The sequence below is a fragment of the Mytilus edulis genome, chromosome 1, assembly GCF_963676685.1.
Source record: "Mytilus edulis chromosome 1, xbMytEdul2.2, whole genome shotgun sequence".
Lineage (NCBI taxonomy): Eukaryota > Metazoa > Mollusca > Bivalvia > Mytilida > Mytilidae > Mytilus > Mytilus edulis.
In genome coordinates, this window is record NC_092344.1 from 92,299,229 (window position 1) to 92,319,038 (window position 19,810).

General features: G+C 30.8%; 1 protein-coding gene across 1 annotated transcript in view; it reads right to left on the reverse strand.

Moving 5' to 3' along the window:
• LOC139495308 (WD repeat-containing protein 70-like) overlaps positions 1–12,833 on the reverse strand; it is a 30,844-nt gene extending 18,011 nt beyond the window's left edge. Inside the window, exons 1-8 of the mRNA XM_071283619.1 lie at positions 12,712–12,833; positions 8,184–8,264; positions 4,745–5,013; positions 4,244–4,303; positions 3,202–3,335; positions 2,431–2,584; positions 1,930–2,006; positions 267–447 (exon numbers count right to left, since the gene is read on the reverse strand). Of these exons, the coding sequence (XP_071139720.1) occupies positions 267–447; positions 1,930–2,006; positions 2,431–2,584; positions 3,202–3,335; positions 4,244–4,303; positions 4,745–5,013; positions 8,184–8,264; positions 12,712–12,748 (993 nt within the window). The 5' untranslated portion in view covers positions 12,749–12,833. The remainder of the gene's footprint in view (positions 1–266; positions 448–1,929; positions 2,007–2,430; positions 2,585–3,201; positions 3,336–4,243; positions 4,304–4,744; positions 5,014–8,183; positions 8,265–12,711) is intronic.
• Between the last annotated feature and the right edge of the window lie 6,977 nt (positions 12,834–19,810).

Consider the following 19,810-nt stretch of genomic DNA (forward strand, 5'->3'; position numbering starts at 1 on the left):
GCAAAATCAGAAAATTGCTTCTAACACAGAATCTACAAGAAATTACTCTTATCTCAAGATAGCAAATACTGCACAATCATTATTACTTCTCAGGTAATAATATTCATCAATTTCATTTAAAAATACAACAAAATATTCTAAAAGTTAGTGCCTGAACTACTTAAACCATGTATCAAGTAAAATTTCAACAATCGTTTATAACAATCCATGAAAACTGGATTCACACGATTTGTGAAAAAAGTGAAGTCACAGTATCAAAAACTTACAAAATTTTTATTATGGTCCCATATTTGTATGGAACCATCCTGACAGCCACATGCTATCCATCGTCCATCAGTACTATAACAACAAGCTGTGGGAATACATTTTCTCCCTTGTTGTGTTTTAGGTTTCATTATATTCTTATGTTTTTTGCATCCTGTATTTACGTCCCAAAGTCTAACAGATCTGAAATATCAAACAAATATAGTTGTCAAATGCAATTATGAATCTTTGACTATATCTGTCAACTATTCAAAATCTCATTAAAAGATTTTAAACAACAAAAAAGAACCTATTGCATCTCTTATAATGTCATAAGTGTTTTAAATCTCATTCACCTAAGATTTGATCACTTTGAATGCCTGTTTTGTGGTATTTGGTTTACAAAATAGCTGATTGCAAGAGTCAAGTAAACACCTCTCATGTCACATATTTCCCATAAGTTGGGAGAGTTTGCACGTCAATAAAATATTCAAAATTTGGAAGTTTATTACAACAAAGATTTTAGTTTTTAAGAAAAGTTACATGCATATCATCTTTTGTACTTCAAATCTCAGTGAATTTTCTTAATATTTGAAACCAGATGCTACGCAGGGCATAGCTTTATACGACCGCAGAGGTCGAACCCTGAACAGTTGGGGCAAGTATGACACAACATTCAAGCTTGATACAGCTCTGAATTTGGATTGTGATTAAATAGTTGACACAGCATCGGTTTCTGACAAAGAATGAATGTGGTCTAATGAACTTAAATTTTTTTTTACCTATTATGATCCAATATCCAAAATCTAAATAAATTTTGGACCCCAATTCGGACCAACTTGAAAACTGGGTCATAATCAAAAATCTGAATACATGTTTAGATTCAGCACATCAATTAACCCCAAGAATTCAATTTTTGTTTTATTTTGGACCCTTTGGACCATAATGTAGACCAATTTGAAAACAGGACCCAAAATTAAAAATCTAAATACAGGGTTAGATTCAGCACCTCAATAATTGAATTTTTTATGAGATCAAACAAAGTTTAATTTTGGACCCTTTGGACCTCATGTGGACCAATTTAAAAAATGGGAACCAAATTCTAAAAACTTGATACACGGTTATATTCAGCATATTTAAAAAAACCAAGAATTCAAGAATAAAACCCCATTGAAATTTGCTAAAATAGGATAAAATGACACATTTTTTTTATTACAAATGAAATTTACCACACCTTTTATTTTACAGGAAATAAGCAAATTGTCTCCCTTAGAAAAACTTTTCTTCATATCATATTCTTCCAGCTTAAAAACAAACATTAAGATCAGAAAGGATTGTTTTTTATATACTGAATATTTGATTATAACTAAATAAGAATTTTTGTCAAATATTTCACAAATATTGGTTTACCCACTTCTTTATTCTGAATATGGTTGAGTTTAGTGTATGTAGCCATTGTAAAGAATTTCCATTTTGATGTTGATCAGCTGTAATATATGTCAAAGGAATTAACCATCAGCTACCATGAGCTCTGAGCCAATAATGATTGTTTTCACCTCAACTCTTTCAATTGCAATTTTTTTAAGGTTTCCATGTTGGGGAACAAGTTAATATGAATTCAATGTTTTAAACACCTTTTCTAGAAAAAATTTAAAAACAAAAAAAATCAAAGCTTGAAAATCTTACGCATCATTTGAACATGTCATGAACTCTTCTCTGACTTTTGGGTTCCAACATCCACCATTTAACATTGCAGTGTGACCCTAAAGTAAATTTTTGTTTGTTATTTGGTAAATATTGATTCAGTCACAACAAAAACATGAGCCAAATTATCTAAAGATGGACTGACAAGAGTTATATTAGTACTATTAGTGCATTGTATCTTAATAAATGGGATTTCAATTAATAACTGACATAAACATGAATATAAATATTTTATTGATATTGAATCAAATTTTGGGCCCATAACCTTTCATATTTACATAGAAATATTAAATGCAAATGATTTTCAAGTTATCTTAAACTTAAGTAATAAACTCATCACATGAAGTAAATGTTAAAGAAAAAGTATCTAATACTTTTACATGTATTTAACTAGTCATTGGAATATTTTTATTTTTTTTTATAACGAAATCCTTAGAAATGTATTGCCATCTCACTATGTGATTTTCTGCTGTGGTTAAATACCTTTGTATTAGCTACATCATTTATATATGGATCTCCTTTCATGCACTCTAACACCTCATGACCATCTCGATCTAAGACTTTAGGCTTACAGTTACCAGACACAACCAGAATTTTATCACCAGTAGAACTGTACTGTAACTGTCTTATAGGATGACTACAATAGGCAAGAAAAAAGTAGTTTACATGAAGATTTCACATTTATTCAGGTTGATGGTAAAGATGTTTTGTATCGATATTTCAACCCTGTACTTTTCATTATGTTTTAGCTAATCTAGTGTCACTGTTGAATATATGGTTAACTGTTCAGTTTTCTTGGTGAGATTGTTATGAATAAAACTGACATAAAAACAAATGCAAATTACGTTTTTATTCTAAAGTAATATAAATGTCTACCTGTAAGTATTTCATGCATGTTTGGGATGAGGTCAAATTAAAGTCAGAGCTAATGTTCAGGACGAAGGTCTGGATGAGCTTTAAGGAAAAGAAATAACGGACTAAAAAGGATGACTGGATGTCTAAATGATATATGTTTATAAATTAAATTTATTATTGTAAATTATAATATATGATTTGATAGTCTCTATCTATACAAAACTTTTCTAGACTCCTGACAAATAAGGGTTTGACATAATGAACAGACACTTGTCTGTTTTAGTGGCTGTATGTTGATCTTTTAGGTTTTGTTTTGATTAATTTCTGTCTCATTGATGTATACAAAAAATCTGCATAATTAATATTTGAGTATTAGAATCTGCTTTCCTAATGATTTACCTTTCACATGGCTGGATTTGTCTGAAGTACCGTAAAGAAGCATCCATTCCAGCAAAATCAAAGAATTTAACTTGATAATCATTGCCTCCTGTCACTAATCTGGCCCCAGAAGGATCCAAGGTTAATGCTGATACCTGCAATGTATTAAAAACATATTAACAACTGTACCAGTCATGTCACAAAATAAGTAATATTCAAATTCACAGAAATTTATTAAATTCCTTTAGAGGAAAATTTCAAAGTCAGCTAGATATAGAACTGGTCTAAATGCAGTGGGGGGTTGAGAAAACCATCGACAGCAGTTATCGAAATTGGCAAAACGGTAATGCATTAACATTTTAAAATTTCAAACATGTTTCAAATTTGCCTTTAAGCTACTACCCCAATTTTGTTTTTATATCCTAAATCTAAAACTAATTGTGCTTTCTTAATAATTTTTAATTGTTATAAATGTTATTTTGATTTTTTATCAACTATTGCAGTAAACATATTTTTCCATACAGTGAATGTCACTCAATGACATTGAAAATATAACAGTTTAAGCTCCACAAGAATTCAATGACCATCATGTGAGAAGCAAGTTTAAAAACTAATGACAAGAGTTCATTAGTAATCCTGTCTGTATTTTGGTTTAACAAAGTTTAATTGTAATTGGTACATGTTATTATGAACCATTTGATCCTTCATTGGAAACAAGAAATAAAACTGATGAATCCTTCATTGGAAACAAGAAATAAAACTGATGTGTTGAAGACTGTGTGATTTGATGGCCTTAGGCTACTCTTTGGTCAGGTTGTTGTCTCTTTTAAACGTGGCCTGTTTCCACTCTCAATTGCAGCCATGTCAGTTCCATTCATAAAATTGAGAATGGAAATGGGGAATATGTCAAAGAGACAAAAACCTGACAAAAGAGCAGCTAACAGCCGAAGGCCACCAATAGGTCTTCAATACAGTGAGAAAATCCAGCACCTGTAGGTGGGCCTCAGCTGGCCCCGAAATAAAAATGTGTACTAGTACAGTGAAAATGAAAATGTTTACTTACTGTTTTAGCACCATGATTAAGACTTATTTCATGACTAGATGGAATCTTTTGATCTAAAGTCTGAAAAGATACAATATATTTGTCATGGTAAATGAAACTGTAAAAAACTAAAAACAGGTGAAAATTCAATCAAAAACTTAATCTATTTTAAAGACTTTATAATAACTTTTAAATGTTGCATTTAAAAAAAAAAATTCAGGAAAGGCAATGTTGTGTTTTAATTACCAGTAATAATTAGAAATACATGCTGACATTTAATAATTCATTCGGATAATGAAAATATTAAATAGCTATACAATGTTGTAAAATTCTTTTTATCCCTTAGAAAAAAGAGCAATTGAAAATTTGGACATGGAAAAACAAAAAAATTAAAGATAAGTCTGATTGGAACGTTAGTTGTTAAATTTCAGATAAACTATCTTTCTTTGCAAAACTGTGCATGAAAGTTAGAATTTTAGAAAACTGAACTCCAAACTACATCTTTTTGATGTTATCTCATACCTCTTCTTCTTCCTCTGAATCATCATCCTCAGAATCATATTTTTGACTTTGTTGTTTTAATTTATCATCTACAATAGGTCCAAATCCAGGTGGTAATGGGGGACCAATCATTTCATCATCATTTGAACTCCATTTTATTTTGACTTTTCCCGAAGTTTTGTCTGATTCAGAATCAGATGAGTCACTTGAATCACTGCCTGAGCTACTGCTGGAATCATCTGCTTTGGTAGTTTTCTTTGATTCTATGTCTTCATGGTGTTCAATATTACCTGTAACATAAAGATACACCCATTTGAAAATATAATGATGTCTTTTTAAATCCAATAACACATTTATTTTTTTGATAGCATGGTTATAATAATTAAAATAAACAGATATTCTGAATAGATAAATAGGGGGTAGAGAGACATACTCTGAATAGATAAATAGGGGGTAGAGAGACATACTCCGAAAACTGGTTTCACCTACATTTCATAACCATCAACTAAGCCAACCAGCATGATAGTATAATAGTTGAATGCTCACCAAAAGAGTCCTTAGTTTTTGGTTGGATCTAAGATCTCCTATATACACCAACCTAAGAATAAGCTGAATCAATATGTATAGGAGGGAATACAAGCCAACTGTTACCTCACAATGGGGATTTAGGATTTTAATCATTTTTAGAAGACTGCATTAAATTATAAAAGATGTATAGGTCTTATATTACAAAATGTATTACATATAAATAAAAAGTACAGAGAACTGTAATAGCTGAGTTTCAACAAATGTGCAGGTATTGTATTATTTAGTCTTAGAAATATGTATAATTGGTCGGAGAAAAAACTTAAATTCAGAATTAAAACTTTTTCTTTGACTAATTATACATATATCTATTTTACCTTTATTATAGAATCTATAAAACAGATAACAAAAAAGAAACCAGAAAAAAATATCAAAGAGCTGATAGCTCTGAAGTGGAAGAAGGTGAATAAAAGGTAACTTGAATTACCATAAAAGCAGCCCCACTTACCCAGGCTGCTTTGTTCCATTATCGTTAAAATGTATTTTTTTTCTTCAAACAAGAAAAGGTCATAAGTACATGGATTTCCCAGCCGTACAATCATTTTCTATGTTCAGTTGACTATGAAAATTAGGTAAAATCTTTAATTTGGCAGTAATTAAGAAGATCATATCAAGAGGAACACATGTGTACTAAGTTTCAAGTTGATTGGATTTCAACTTCATCAAAAACTACCTCGACCATAAACTTTATAACCAGAAGCAGGACGGACGGACAGACTAGAAAACATATTGCCCATAAATGGAGCATAAAAATAGTAAGACTTGTTACATACCTGCCAACTTTTGAAAGTTCCCATATGGGTTTTTACTGCACAACAATTTTAAAGGTTGCAATTTTTAGCGACGTATTTTGCAAGATCTGGATTGTCTAGAAAAAGTGTCATATTTGTATGATGAACTTACATGCCTTTTCCTTAAGTCTGTTTGCATGATTCTAGTTATATATTAAATCGGTAGAAAAAATATACATGAAGCTAGCAGACCAGGGTTTACTTTCCAGATTAAGAATATTAGATGCTTGTTGAAATTTCCAATTTTGAATTATGCACAAAGATGGACCTTTAACAGGTTGGGAACAACACTCCAAATGAGGGTAACCTAACTGGAAGATCATCACATCCCACTGTAAAAAATGAACACAAAATAGAATTTTTCAATAAAATGCTGAAAATAGGCTTTAAAGTATTAAAATGCATTGCAAAAAACAAATATTTCATTAAATAAATTTAAGTAGAATATTCCTATGATATTCCTTTTCATATTGGATACAAATTTTATTGAGTCTACTGCAGACACTTTGTAGTCAAAGTGTTTCAACTGAGGTACTACACAGGCGTCATTATGGAGTAAAGGGGGTGGCGTCAAAAAGCGTCATTATGGAGGAAAGGGTTAAGTACTGAATGGTCAAAACATCATGTTTTTTTATCGACATAAATTTTGTCTTAAATGTAACCAAATGATGTAGAAATTGTGTTTTTTCTTCAAATTACCATCAAATTGTAATGTTTATAGTTCCATTATTGCCTCTCTATTTGAATAAAATAAAATAATAAGAAGAATCTGTTTCTTGTTTTGTTTTGTTTTGTTTTGTTTTTGCCAAATGATTGTTCACTGCTAGCAAATAAATCATTATATTTATATATCTTATCTGTATATATTTTTGTTCATGTCTTCATCTCCTTATCATTTGTAAATGTATAGACAAATAAGAAAGAAATAAGCTCCACATGTATATTTGCAACATCGTAAATTAAATAAAAAAATTCTGTTGTAAACAAAATTATGATATAAACTTCAATTTAATCCTTGAAAGGAGGTCTAGATTGCTAAAATAATTTATAAATTTTAATTTTTTTATTTGTCCAAAATCATTTAAATTCATTTAATCAACATCCTTTTATGATTATTTGATTAAAATATCAATCATTTATAGTCTTTTTACAATTTACATTTTTAAAAGCAAAATAACTGAAAACAGGATAAAACAAAGGGAAGTAACAAAAAAGTATTTCAATATTCCCAATACACATCGTTTTGATAAAACAACGGCAGTTAGCCGGAGGTAAACATCGTTGATTACCAGTATGTTTGACACCCAAGCTGTCAAGTGAAGCCATATAATTATACATCTTCTTTGATGTTCAGGTAAAATTTAACACAGGTGTCAATTACACCCTACAGTAGTAATAAATGATCAAATATGGCGTCTGAAAAATTTCATACACGGGAGTTTTTTCTCCTAAACGGGAGGTTCACATGTATGTTACGAAGGGCATCTAATTCACATGACAAAGGAAAACCATGAATAAAGACAACACTTTATATATCCTTTTTATTTATATAAAAACAAAATCTTCTTGTCTGCAGGATTGCAAATTCGTAACTTCAAGGGCGAACTTGTAAACAGGGCGAGTTGTCCCGATACCAAATTCACGCATGCGTAATACAAATATCTACAGTTAAAACATCCTGTTACAAGTAAACAAATAACGTTCATGTGGATAAGATGAAATCTAATAATTTACATAAATAAAAGGGTCATATTTACGATAGTGATTGTTTTACAATCATAATTTACAAATTAAATGATTCAGATGCCTAATCATGTGTAAAATCGGTGTCAGGAATCTAAGTTGTTTTGAAATTGTAATACACGAAATGAATGCGGCATACGGAGACTCAATGCCAATGGTCAGCCCCTTAAGTCTTCAGAAGACTTGACGTCTTCTTCCACTAATAAAATAACTGTATCAAAGAATGTTAGCAGTTACTGAAAGCAAATTAGAACAAGTTGAGTTAACTGGCTACATGTATGTTATACATTTTTAATATGAACATGTCGCATTCAAACAAACTATTCTATTTCTTATTTTACCATGTGTTCTCTCTATAGCTGTTTTTCTAGCCTCTTCAAACATGGCAGTTATATCAAAGGACCTTGGCTTCTTCTGTGGTCCTATAAACAAATAAAACCTTATTTTAAAATATCATTATGTATTTTTAATGATAAAATTAAGAACAGAAATGAATGTAGCATATCCCTTGTTACTGCCTACATTTGTACATGTATATGTTTAAACAATAAAGGCTCCATAATAAATTTAAAGTACCTTGATGATAGATTTCAATAATTCAATAGGTTACTTTAATCATGATCACATTCAAGGTACATGCAAATAAAATAATGTCACCATATGTGACTACCATGCAGTTTTAATTTCATAATTCTTATGTCAGCAAATGACTGATAACAAATTTCATTGATTGCACTGCCAAATAAACATGTATACAATCTTTGAAAAATTCATAATTTACAATAGCAATGTACAAATTCTGTAAAAACTTTCAATTTTATTTTTTAAATTTATACTGCAGAGCCTGCCCTTAAAAGTAAAACATAGTGCAAATCAGAACTGATTTTTATGAAAAATCTGGTTATTTTACTAAATTTTACCGTTAACAGATTTAAAGTAGACAGTGGGGAACTGGCTATTTTGACGGCTCTGATCAAAATATGTAATTTAAGTCCTTAACATAGCCTATTTCTGTACACATGGATATTTTAAAGGCAACAACAATAGAGTGAATTTGTTGCCGGCGCTGGAAAAATAGAAAATATTTTTTTTGCTTGCATAAAGTAAGCGAAAGCCATGTTAAAACTATTTTGTTTATTTCAAAAGCAAGTCAAATTTAAAAAATTTTGATTTTTGAAGCTATGTGATTGACTTTGTTATGTCGTATAATGTTTTATCAAATTTAATGATGCAATGAGATTTTGAACTTTTATTTTTTTTATAACACACAGTTAAAAAAATCTGATTTTTTATTCTTATGCAATATGCATACCTGTAGAATTAGACTGTCACTGACTAATTTTTAAATAACTTCAGCTAGCTATAAGAAGTTGTGGTATGAGTGCCAATGAGACAACTTTATATCCAAGTGACAATTTGTAAAAGTTATGATTTCATTACAACAAATTGACGCTCAATATCTTTAATTTTTATTCTTGTTATAAATTCTTAATAGTTATTTATACTTTGACTGATAAATGCTTTTAAATAATTATATGTGTCTCAAATATTGCAATCTTTTTTCTTATTTTAAAACTACTGGTATATCAGTAATTATTTGATTCTTTTATTTGTGCATACATGTGATAGACTGTAAAATTCAGATCAGGAGATTTGGAAATTTTGGTCAGGAGATTGGACCTCAGATCAGGAGGTTTTTTATCGACATATTTTTCGTCGTAAAACTAACCGTATGATGTTTTTTTTTCTTCAATCTTCCTTGTGAATGGCATTAGTTAAAGTCTGCATATATTAAGGAATAATTGAGAAGAATCTTTTTTTCTTTTATTTTACGATGAGAATATTTTTTTTGTCTTTTGTTTTACATTGTTGATTGCTGATGAGAATCTTTTTTTCTTTTGTTTTACATTGTTGATTGCTGATGAGAATCTTTTTTTATTTGTTTTTCATTGGCATTGGCTTGAGATATAAGAGAGATTTATGCTATACATTTATTACATAATAAATAAATAATAAATTAACAAACATTGTTGATCTTTGTCAAATATTTCTGTTGTTTTGAAACTGGTGTCTTTGAAGACGGAGATAACTGTCGTTTTGGCATTTTGAACACATAATGGTGTACAAAATAATGAATTTGCTTATATAATTTTTCAGTCAGCTTGTGTAGCAAACAGCTCACATTGAGCTGAAACCATTCCTTTTTCCAGTATTTTCATCTCGAGATTTTCATATACAATAAGTGTTTTTCTTGGCATCAAAAAACTTCCGATAAATTTTTGGACAACAACATTCCATTTTCCATCAATGTCGGTATTTATCGGTATTTGCCTTTAATCATCCTTGGCGTGTGCCATAAACAGAAGCCACATCGAGTAATTGATATACAAACACCTTATGATTGTTCAATCAAACTATTATCACTTGTTAATTAGCCTTTAGCGAGAAATAAAATCTCCACATGTTGCGTAATCAGGTAATGTCAGTTACACCGGATACGTTCGATAAACCTCCTGTTTTTACGACTTAAAAAATCTCGGGTTTTTACGATCTCAATGATAAATTTTGTAAACAAAATAGTAAAAATGGCGACTGAAAATTATCATTCATGAAATTTTTTCTACACGGGATTTTTTTCTCTTCGACGGGAGGACGGGAGGGGACCCCTGAAAACGGGAGTTTTGTACTCCCGTCGGGAGGTTCACATGTATGTTTGTGGCTGAGCATGTTCCATAGAATTTTTTAGAAGTTAATATCAAATTTTACTCTTTAAAAAAAACCTGCAAATGACAAATTCACTATATTAATGGTACCGTTAAAATAGCAAAAGCTTTGGTTATATAAATCAAAATATAACTCTGACCTCAGAATCCTGAAGGAAGAACACGGAATCCGTGACTCCCATTAACTTTCACACCTTATGACTGTTTTCAATTTTTGAAAACAGCATTTATTTGTTTACATTAAAAATGACAGCATATATTAAATTCCTAACAATAGGACCAACATCGAAAGCTTTTAAGAAGTTAGCTAACGACGCCACCGTAGCCGCTCAAAGAACACGATTCCAATTTCATTTTTAATCATTTTTTGTCTTTGATATGAATAAACATTATCTGATGATTGCGTTTCTTTGTTTAAATTGAATATGATGTCATATATCTTAAATAACGTCACAACTAAAATCCCTAACAACAGAACCAAAATCGGAAATGATACAGTGTTTCTGTTTCTTTTTCAACAGATTCTGAAGTTAAAATATGTCTGAATAAAATAAAAAATAATTCATACAGTCTTCATGGTCTTTACAGACTTTGTCACCTTTCACAGGCAATGCCTGCCTCATATTTATCAATGTTCAAAAGCCACCAATATGTGCTAATATTCAAATTTCAATTGATATTCGGTCATTACAAGTGTTATTGGGATAATAAAGGTGTTCTTCAGTCATTAATGGAATTCGGGTTCGTTCGTGCCGATTCACGTTCGCACCCTATACGTTCGCAACCAAAGTCTGTTCACTCCCTACATGTTCGTGCCCAATATTTTATTGGTTTTGGTAAGTGTATTCCTATAATTAAAGGTGTTGAATAAATCTTAATAATGTTTTGGTTAGGGTATTGCTATAACTTTATTTCATTGTTTCAAAATAAAGTGAGATTCTGACAAAGTTTGTTTTTGTGTTCATTACATTTTTATCAGGTTTTGGTTAGTGTTTCATTGTTTCAAATCAAAAGGACCAAGCTGTTAAAACAATTATATTTTGTGTTAAAGTCACTTTTTCATTTAAAATCTTCAATTTTTTACTCATACCAAGCTTAATACATGCAGTAATTACATCAAAGCAATTTAAAACAACAATCATGATTTTTTAATTTAAAAATTTAACTTGAATTTGCTTTAAAATTGGGTGTGAACGTGTAGGGTGCGAATGGACCTTGGGTGTGAACATGCGAGGTGCAAGCGTGTAGGGTGCGAAAGTGTGTTGGGCACGAACGGACCTGATACATGTACCTCATTAGTGTTACCCATTCAAGGATACTGTGCTATGACCCATGTATTTGTAAAAGGTTTTCTAACTTCGTCCCCTTTCCAGGTATCACCTGCCTCATATAATATGGGGACGAAGTCCCCAATTACGGTAGAAAAATCAATGAAAAAAAAAAAAAAAAAAAAAATCTGGGAAAATTTCCCGAATTTTTCATTGTACTAATGAACTCAAAATCGTTAACGTTTTTTTTCAGATCTAGTTCCTGTTCCGGTTTTCCCGCATTTGCGCAGAAATCTGTCTTGTTTGCATGAGACTTTGATTTTTTTTTTATATTTATCAGTCTAGTAAAACATAAGATTGGATCTCAATACAAATTCAATTTTAATAATTGTTTGATATGAAAAAAAACGTTACGTTACCTGATGAAAGCGTTTCTTTTGTTTACATCGAATATGACGTCATAACTTAAAGAACGTCACAGCTAATTCCCTAACAACAGAACCAAAATCGGGAACGTTACGTACGGTATTTCGGTTTCATAATTGAATTAAGAAAATAATACATACAGACTTCGTCCCCATTCACAGGTTATGCCTGCCTCATATTACAACTGTTTTTTCTTAATCTGATATATTCAGTATATTTTTGTAGTATACCATAATATAATTAATTAAAATTGATATTGTATTTTTGATACTACACAGTGAGGAACTTTTCTGAAAGTCAACAATGATTAGGTTTTTTTCCTCTGTTTTCAAGTCACAATAATTACTGGAGAGAGTTTATAAATGGAACCTGTTTGATTTCGATTCACCCAATTGATTTTCTCTTTTTTCTAAAACTATGTAGTAATCTATTGTTCTGCATTTTATGTTTACCTAAATCAGATTTTTTGTTTTCCACATTGTCTGCCATTTTGGATTCTTCGTCAATAATGCGTTTATGATATAAAACCTGGACCGATGTCGTAATTAATATTCCGGAATATCACGCCAACCTCATTATTTTTTAGGGACTAGTGTAATAGTCCACTGTATCGGTATAGACGTCGATAAACAACAAATATCATATTGCATAGGAAAATTAAGATATTATTTTATTTAACATGTATTAATCGAGAATATCTGACATGACCTCAACCAGAGACATATATACACATTGTCTCTGCCTCAACCAAACGTAGCTTCGAAGAGTCATTCATTGTTCTTTGGTTTAATCATAGATGTATATTACATCTATGGTTTAATGGTCTATAATCAAGACATGCTCTAGTCAAGGATTGGCGTATATTTAGTAATATAATCATTATTCTTGCCTTTATTAGCGTAAACAAAATATATGCAAATAGTTAGTTACAGCAGAAATTTCACAATTCGTATAATAATTATTTTCTTGCCGTGGGAAAAATTGATACACTAGAAGAGAAAAGCTTATGGTTTATAAAGGTAGCTCTTTACAAAGATTTATTTACTTCCCATCTCCAACCTTTAAAATGCTGTTACTTTCTTAAGACTGCATATAAATTAATAAAAGAGGTATATATAAATAGATAAAAGAATCAATCTTTCAAATGAATGCAATAATTTTGTTATGCAATCATTATATAACCAATTATTATGCAATTAATGGCAAAAATCTTGGTCAGTTCAGTTGAATGAATTTAGCTCTATTATCTCGATAACTATACAGGAAATTTTAACGAAATCTTAATCAACACAGCAGGAGCTACAAAAGGGTGTCTTAAATTATCGCTATCGTATTCCATTCTTTCCTAAATCTGTAATTAGTGTAAACATCCTTACCACATAAAAGAAGATAATGTTTGATTAGGTGTAAAATTTGATCTATACATTCTGTCCGAAATCTGAGAATTTTTTTTGTAGATAATAACATTAACCCTCTCGGGGTATCCATGAAGAACCTTTCAATTGAAAGTGGAAATTTCTTGTAAAATTTTGTAGACACAGTTAAATTTATAATTGAGTACTTAATTATTGTATAATACTAACATTGCATTACTTTGAAAGAGTAATCTGTTAGGGTTAACTATCCATAAATACCACTTTTATAATTTTTCAAACATTATAAAGAAAGTTACAGCATTTTAAAACTGGGGAGTTGGAGGTATAAAATTTTTGTATTGTGCTACTTAAATATGATTGTATGCCGCTTTCCACTCGTATATACCATCGCCCTTTGAAAACTGACACTATATAACTGATGAACGCCTGCTTATTGAAAAAATTGAGGAAACCATTTCATAAATGCTTTGACAGAGACTCTATATTATACATTAACAAGAATGTGTCCATAGTACACGAATGCCCCACTCGCACTATCATTTCCTATGTTTAGTGGACCGTGAAATTGGGGTCAAAACTTTAATTTGGAATTAAAATTAGAAAGATCATATCATAGGGAACATGTGTACTAAGTTTCAAGTTGATGTAACTTTAACTTCATCAAAAACTACCTTGACCAAAAACTTTAACCTGAACTTCGCACTATCATTTTCTATGTTCAGTGGACCATGAATTTGGGGTCAAAACTATAATTTGGCATTAAAATTAGAAAGATCATATCCTGGGGAACAAGTGTAATAAGTTTCAAGTTGATTGGACTTCAACTTCTTCAAAAACTACCTTGACCAAAAACTTTAACCTGAAGCGGACGGACGAACGGAGGCACAGACCAGAAAACATAATGCCCCTCTACTATCGTAGGTGGGGCATAAAAATTCATCTGCCTTAATCTTTTACAGGTGCATACTTTAATGTTCTTAAATCCATCTAGTGCTTCTTTTACATAATATATTGATAGTGGTCTCGGACCTCATCTGGAACAACTATTGCACAATATGGAAATATAAGACTAAGACTCCACCTACTGTTATATCATAGTGGTCGGCACCAACAAATTTTTCTTTTTTTTGTAGTAAATTTTCCTTTCCGAATTGGGGCATCGGTAGCATAGTTATCTAAGTAGTCTAATTATTATATCGCTAGCCTGTAAAAACTTACCACAGGGGTCACTGATTATATATATCAACATAGAATAAAGCTAAAATAATTTAAATTAAAATAAAATAAACAAGAATGTGTCCATAGTACACGAATGCCCCACTCGCACTATCATTTTCTATGTTTAGTGGACCGTGAAATTGGGGTCAAAACTATAATTTGGAATTAAAATTAGAAAGATCATATCATAGGGAACATGTGTACTAAGTTTCAAGTTGATGTAACTTTAACTTCATCAAAAACTACCTTGACCAAAAACTTTAACCTGAACTTCGCACTATCATTTTCTATGTTCAGTGGACCATGAAATTGGGGTCAAAACTATTATTTGGCATTAAAATTAGAAAGATCATATCATGGGGAACAAGTGTAATAAGTTTCAAGTTGATTGGACTTCAACTTCTTCAAAAACTACCTTGACCAAAAACTTTAACCTGAAGCGGACGGACGAACGGAGGCACAGACCAGAAAACATAATGCCCCTCTACTATCGTAGGTGGGGCATAAAAAAATAAGAAAATAAGAGAGGGGGGGGGGCTATAAAACTGTCCTGTCCCTAAGCACATATATATATATGGTAAAATGTAGGTTTAGATATTTTAAATGATCGCATTCATTACATTTCTGAGATTTGGAACAATAAACTGCGAATATTCAGTCTTCCTGGCATACTGACAATGAGCAACCATTTGACGATTCAAGGACGATTGAAATGCAAAATTTACAAAATAAGGAACCACGGACGACAGTCGTTATAGTTTCAAGATGTTTCAGGTTTGATGTATTTTTAATTCAAATATAGAAATTAGATAAATACAAAACAACTTTACATAACACTGCTTGAACTATTTTGAAACTTTGTTACACATCGTATCAGTGTACAATTTAATTTTTTAATTTTCGGAAAGTGAAAAAAACATCACACAAAATTATTTGCTCATTTTTTTCATTGTACTGATTAGCATGCACGTATATACGAGACTACTCGTTTGCATCGTTACTTAGATAAGTTGAACAAATACTTAATTGTGTTAAAATCAACCTTATCATTTTTCTTATAGTTTTTTTCCGTAGACACTAATAAATGAGAAAGACATTAAATAAGAATAGCAAAATGTGTTAGAAAACCTAGGAGATATGACCGGGGACATCTGATATCGGATTTTCTTTTACTTATTTCAGGATGTCATATGATTCATGGTGGAGCGGACCGTGACCCCAACATTTGCAAATTTCAAGTGACATATTGATGAAAAACCTTGACATTTTTACCATTTCTACAAACAGTATGCATTTAAAGCTATCAATTAGCTATAGTAAAAGTATTGTTTTCTTTTTGTTCATTTCGTTCAAGAGTTCATTCATATCGAACGTCTTCTATTTGAATCCAAATGCAGTTTGATTTGTTTTCTGTCTAATCTTACAGAAAACTTCTGTTCTTCACGTGTCATCAATATAATTTTATCAAACGCAAATATTAACCAATGACTAAATGTGCAAATTTCTCATATCCTCTGTTGGAGTGCAACAACAAATACTTAGAGATAAGCAACATTGAGTGACTTATTAACTTTTGCATCGCATACATCCAGTTATAATTAAATGTTAAACGAATTATTGTTGTTATTTGAAATTAATTACCGTGCATGACACGTGTTCGTTTCCAAACCGTTAAAATGAAAACTGTGATTTTAAAAGAATTTTGATAGGATGTTAAGTCGAGCTACGAGCATGGGGTTTTGCCACACTTCTAAGATTAAATTCATAGCTGTCTTTGAATAAGGGCAAAATTTATGTGTCCGGAGTTAAAACCGTCATAATACAATGAAAGATAATAATTAAAATCAAATATTAAAAGATGGGATTTCTCTTCGGGTGCTCGATGTTTAACAATAGGAAATGAAATGAAACGTCCACTTAAGAAGTTGAGACAGATTGATGAGCACTGTGGTTTAATGTAATTCCATCAAATCAAATATTTTCACAAGTAAACGCCTGGATGAATTTAGAAAAAAAGTAGTGGTTTTTACGTTACACTAATTTTCTTTTAAGTACATTCTAATTTTTATGAGTTTAATTTAAAGAATTGAACTACGTACTTTTAGATCCACTATTAGCTTCCCAAATTTATAATCATGTAAACATTAAAACAATATGTATTCAATTATGAAAGAAATAGGATTAAAGAAAAGATAAGCAACAAGGAAAACTTTAGAATCAAATGCTTCCTTTCGTTAACAATGTTATAAAATCGTAAACTCAGCACACGGTTCAGGCGGAAGCAATTCCTATTTATAATATGCACATCATGAACGCTTTTATAACATTATAAAATTACACAAAAAAGATTTGATTCTTTCAATAATACTTTTAAGATATAACTTTAAATATGACTTCATAGTTTCATTCTATGATTCTAACAACTGACAATCATTTCACCTGAAGAAAAGTGCTTCAAATTATGTATTAACAACAACATTAACGGTACCAATTTTCCTGCACCAGATGCGCATTTCGACAATACATGTCTCTTCAGTGATGCTCGTGGCCAAAATATTTGAAATCCAAAGCTTATATAAAAGGTGATGAGCTATAATCTACTATGTCCAAAAAGAATAGCCAAATCCGTGAGAGGAATCAGAGCTTTGCATGAGCGAGATACATTCCTTAATTTATAATAATTTCTACATTTGTAACAGCTAATTTTAATAACACAAAAAAATCCGTATTTGCATGCCAGTACTTTGGTACTAGCTACTGGGCTGGTGATACCCTCGGGGACTTACAGTCCACCAGCAGAGGCATCGACCATGTATCTGACTTATAAATTGACCTTATTTAAGGTTCATAAATTTAAACTATAAATAAGATCGATACTTAAAAGTTTATCAGATTTGGTGATCTACTATAAAAGGATGTTGTTGTAAAAATAACGGGAAAACAATTAATAAGATATCCGTTCTGTTAACAATAATAGTTTATAGTTCTTTATCTTTCAGATCAATGCATCTTACTTATAAGGAAGAAACGCGACGAAATATATGTTGCAATATCAGAATATCGCAGTTATTTGCATGTTAATGAAAATATATTTCCTTTTAAAATTAAGGCACGATAAACTTTAGTTCTATATTGAGCTATAAAGATCAGAAAGTCCAAGAAAAAATAAATTTTCAATTCGAATGTTATATTTTTCCTTTCGCTGTCACATGATCAACTTCACATTTCTCAGCAATCACATTATTGTTTTTAAAAAGATTAAGATTACAACACAATGTTGAATGCTGTACCCTTTTTCTACATTTTGACCTATTATGTCTGTTTGTTTTGTTCTCACAATGTGGTCAATATAATGGAATTTTATGTGATTGCATACTGTGAAAGCTTTATCTAACTATATAAAACCAGGTTTCATCTACAATTTTCTATATGAGTAAATTGTCCTTACCAAGTCAGGAATAAGACAGTTGTTTTCTATTCGTTTGATCTGTATGAGCTTTTGGTTTTCCTATTTTATAACAGACTTTCCGTTTTGGATTTTCTATGGAGTTCTACATTTTTGTTATTTTACTACATCGTGTTGGTTTTATATATTTCAGGTAATACGTAACGCTCATGATTGATAACATTATACGGACTTCATTTACAGGGATGTGCTCTTTAGCTAAAAACTGCTATAACAGAGGTTCAAGTGAGAAGAATGACTGAAATTGACACTGTATAAGGGTTTACGGTCATTAATGACGAATTGGTTGACCGATACAATGTCTTGGTATATGGAACTACAACCACCACTTTTCTCAGTCTTAGATCTTTAAATACCAGAATACTCGTCTGATCTGTTATTTTACTATTTGTGTCCTATCCCTATAATATTATACTTAGTGTGAGCGCATTGTATGTGATGCAAACAAAACAGGAGCCGCTTAGACGGGCGATGCTTCCGGTCTTGGCCTCCTTTAATTCTTGCAATTCCACGAGGGCCACAGTTGTTTTGGCTTGCATTTTCTTTTCTTTGTCTTTTAACAGGATTTTAATGAACATCGGTCATACACTGTCGCATTAATAAACAAATATAAAATAAATTTTTGAAAACAAATCCAAAATAGTAACACAAAACAAAAATAAATTATGTTAATGATGTAGGTCATTTCTTCTATAAGAATTATTCCTCTTAGAAGAATTATGCTCACTTTTTCTAATGATTTCAATATGTTCAAGTCATGTCATTTACATCGCCAATGTTAGTACCATTGAAACAGGTAAAGACCACGAAATCATTTTTTTCGTGAAAAGAAATCACACACAATAACCTATTAATGCACAGTATTGTGAGTTCAAGTATGAAACTCACCATGTCGACCAGGTGACTGTCAATCAAATTTTTATACAATTAATAAAGTCGATGTTTTACATCCAATACAAATCCAAAAGTTGCTTTAAAATATAAACAAAACACCACATTTGGGGAGTTTTCAAATACGAAATACGAAATCGTATGTGAATTGTCGAATTTTTCATGAGGGTATTTTATTTTTTGTAATAGATAAAGGCAACAGTAGTATACCGCTGTTCAAAACTCATAAATCTATGGACAAAAAACAAAATCGGGGTAACAAACTAAAACTGAGGGAAACGCATTAAATATTAGAGGAAAACAACGACACAATATTAAAATGTAACACACACAGAACACACTTATCTATGTTGGCAAATCGCAAGTTTTCAACCCTTTTACAGACATACAATTTATATGATTTTCATTTTGGATAGCAAAACAAAAATCTAACATTCAAATCCGAAAAGACTTTTATAAAGTTCAACAAATGCTACATGTGCACGTTTATAATATATTCAACATGAAAAAAATAAAATGACGGTTTTGACTATCGCTAATTTACTGTCGCCGCAGTTCTATATATCCCAGACAAGTTTCATCCAAGAAAAAAATAAATTA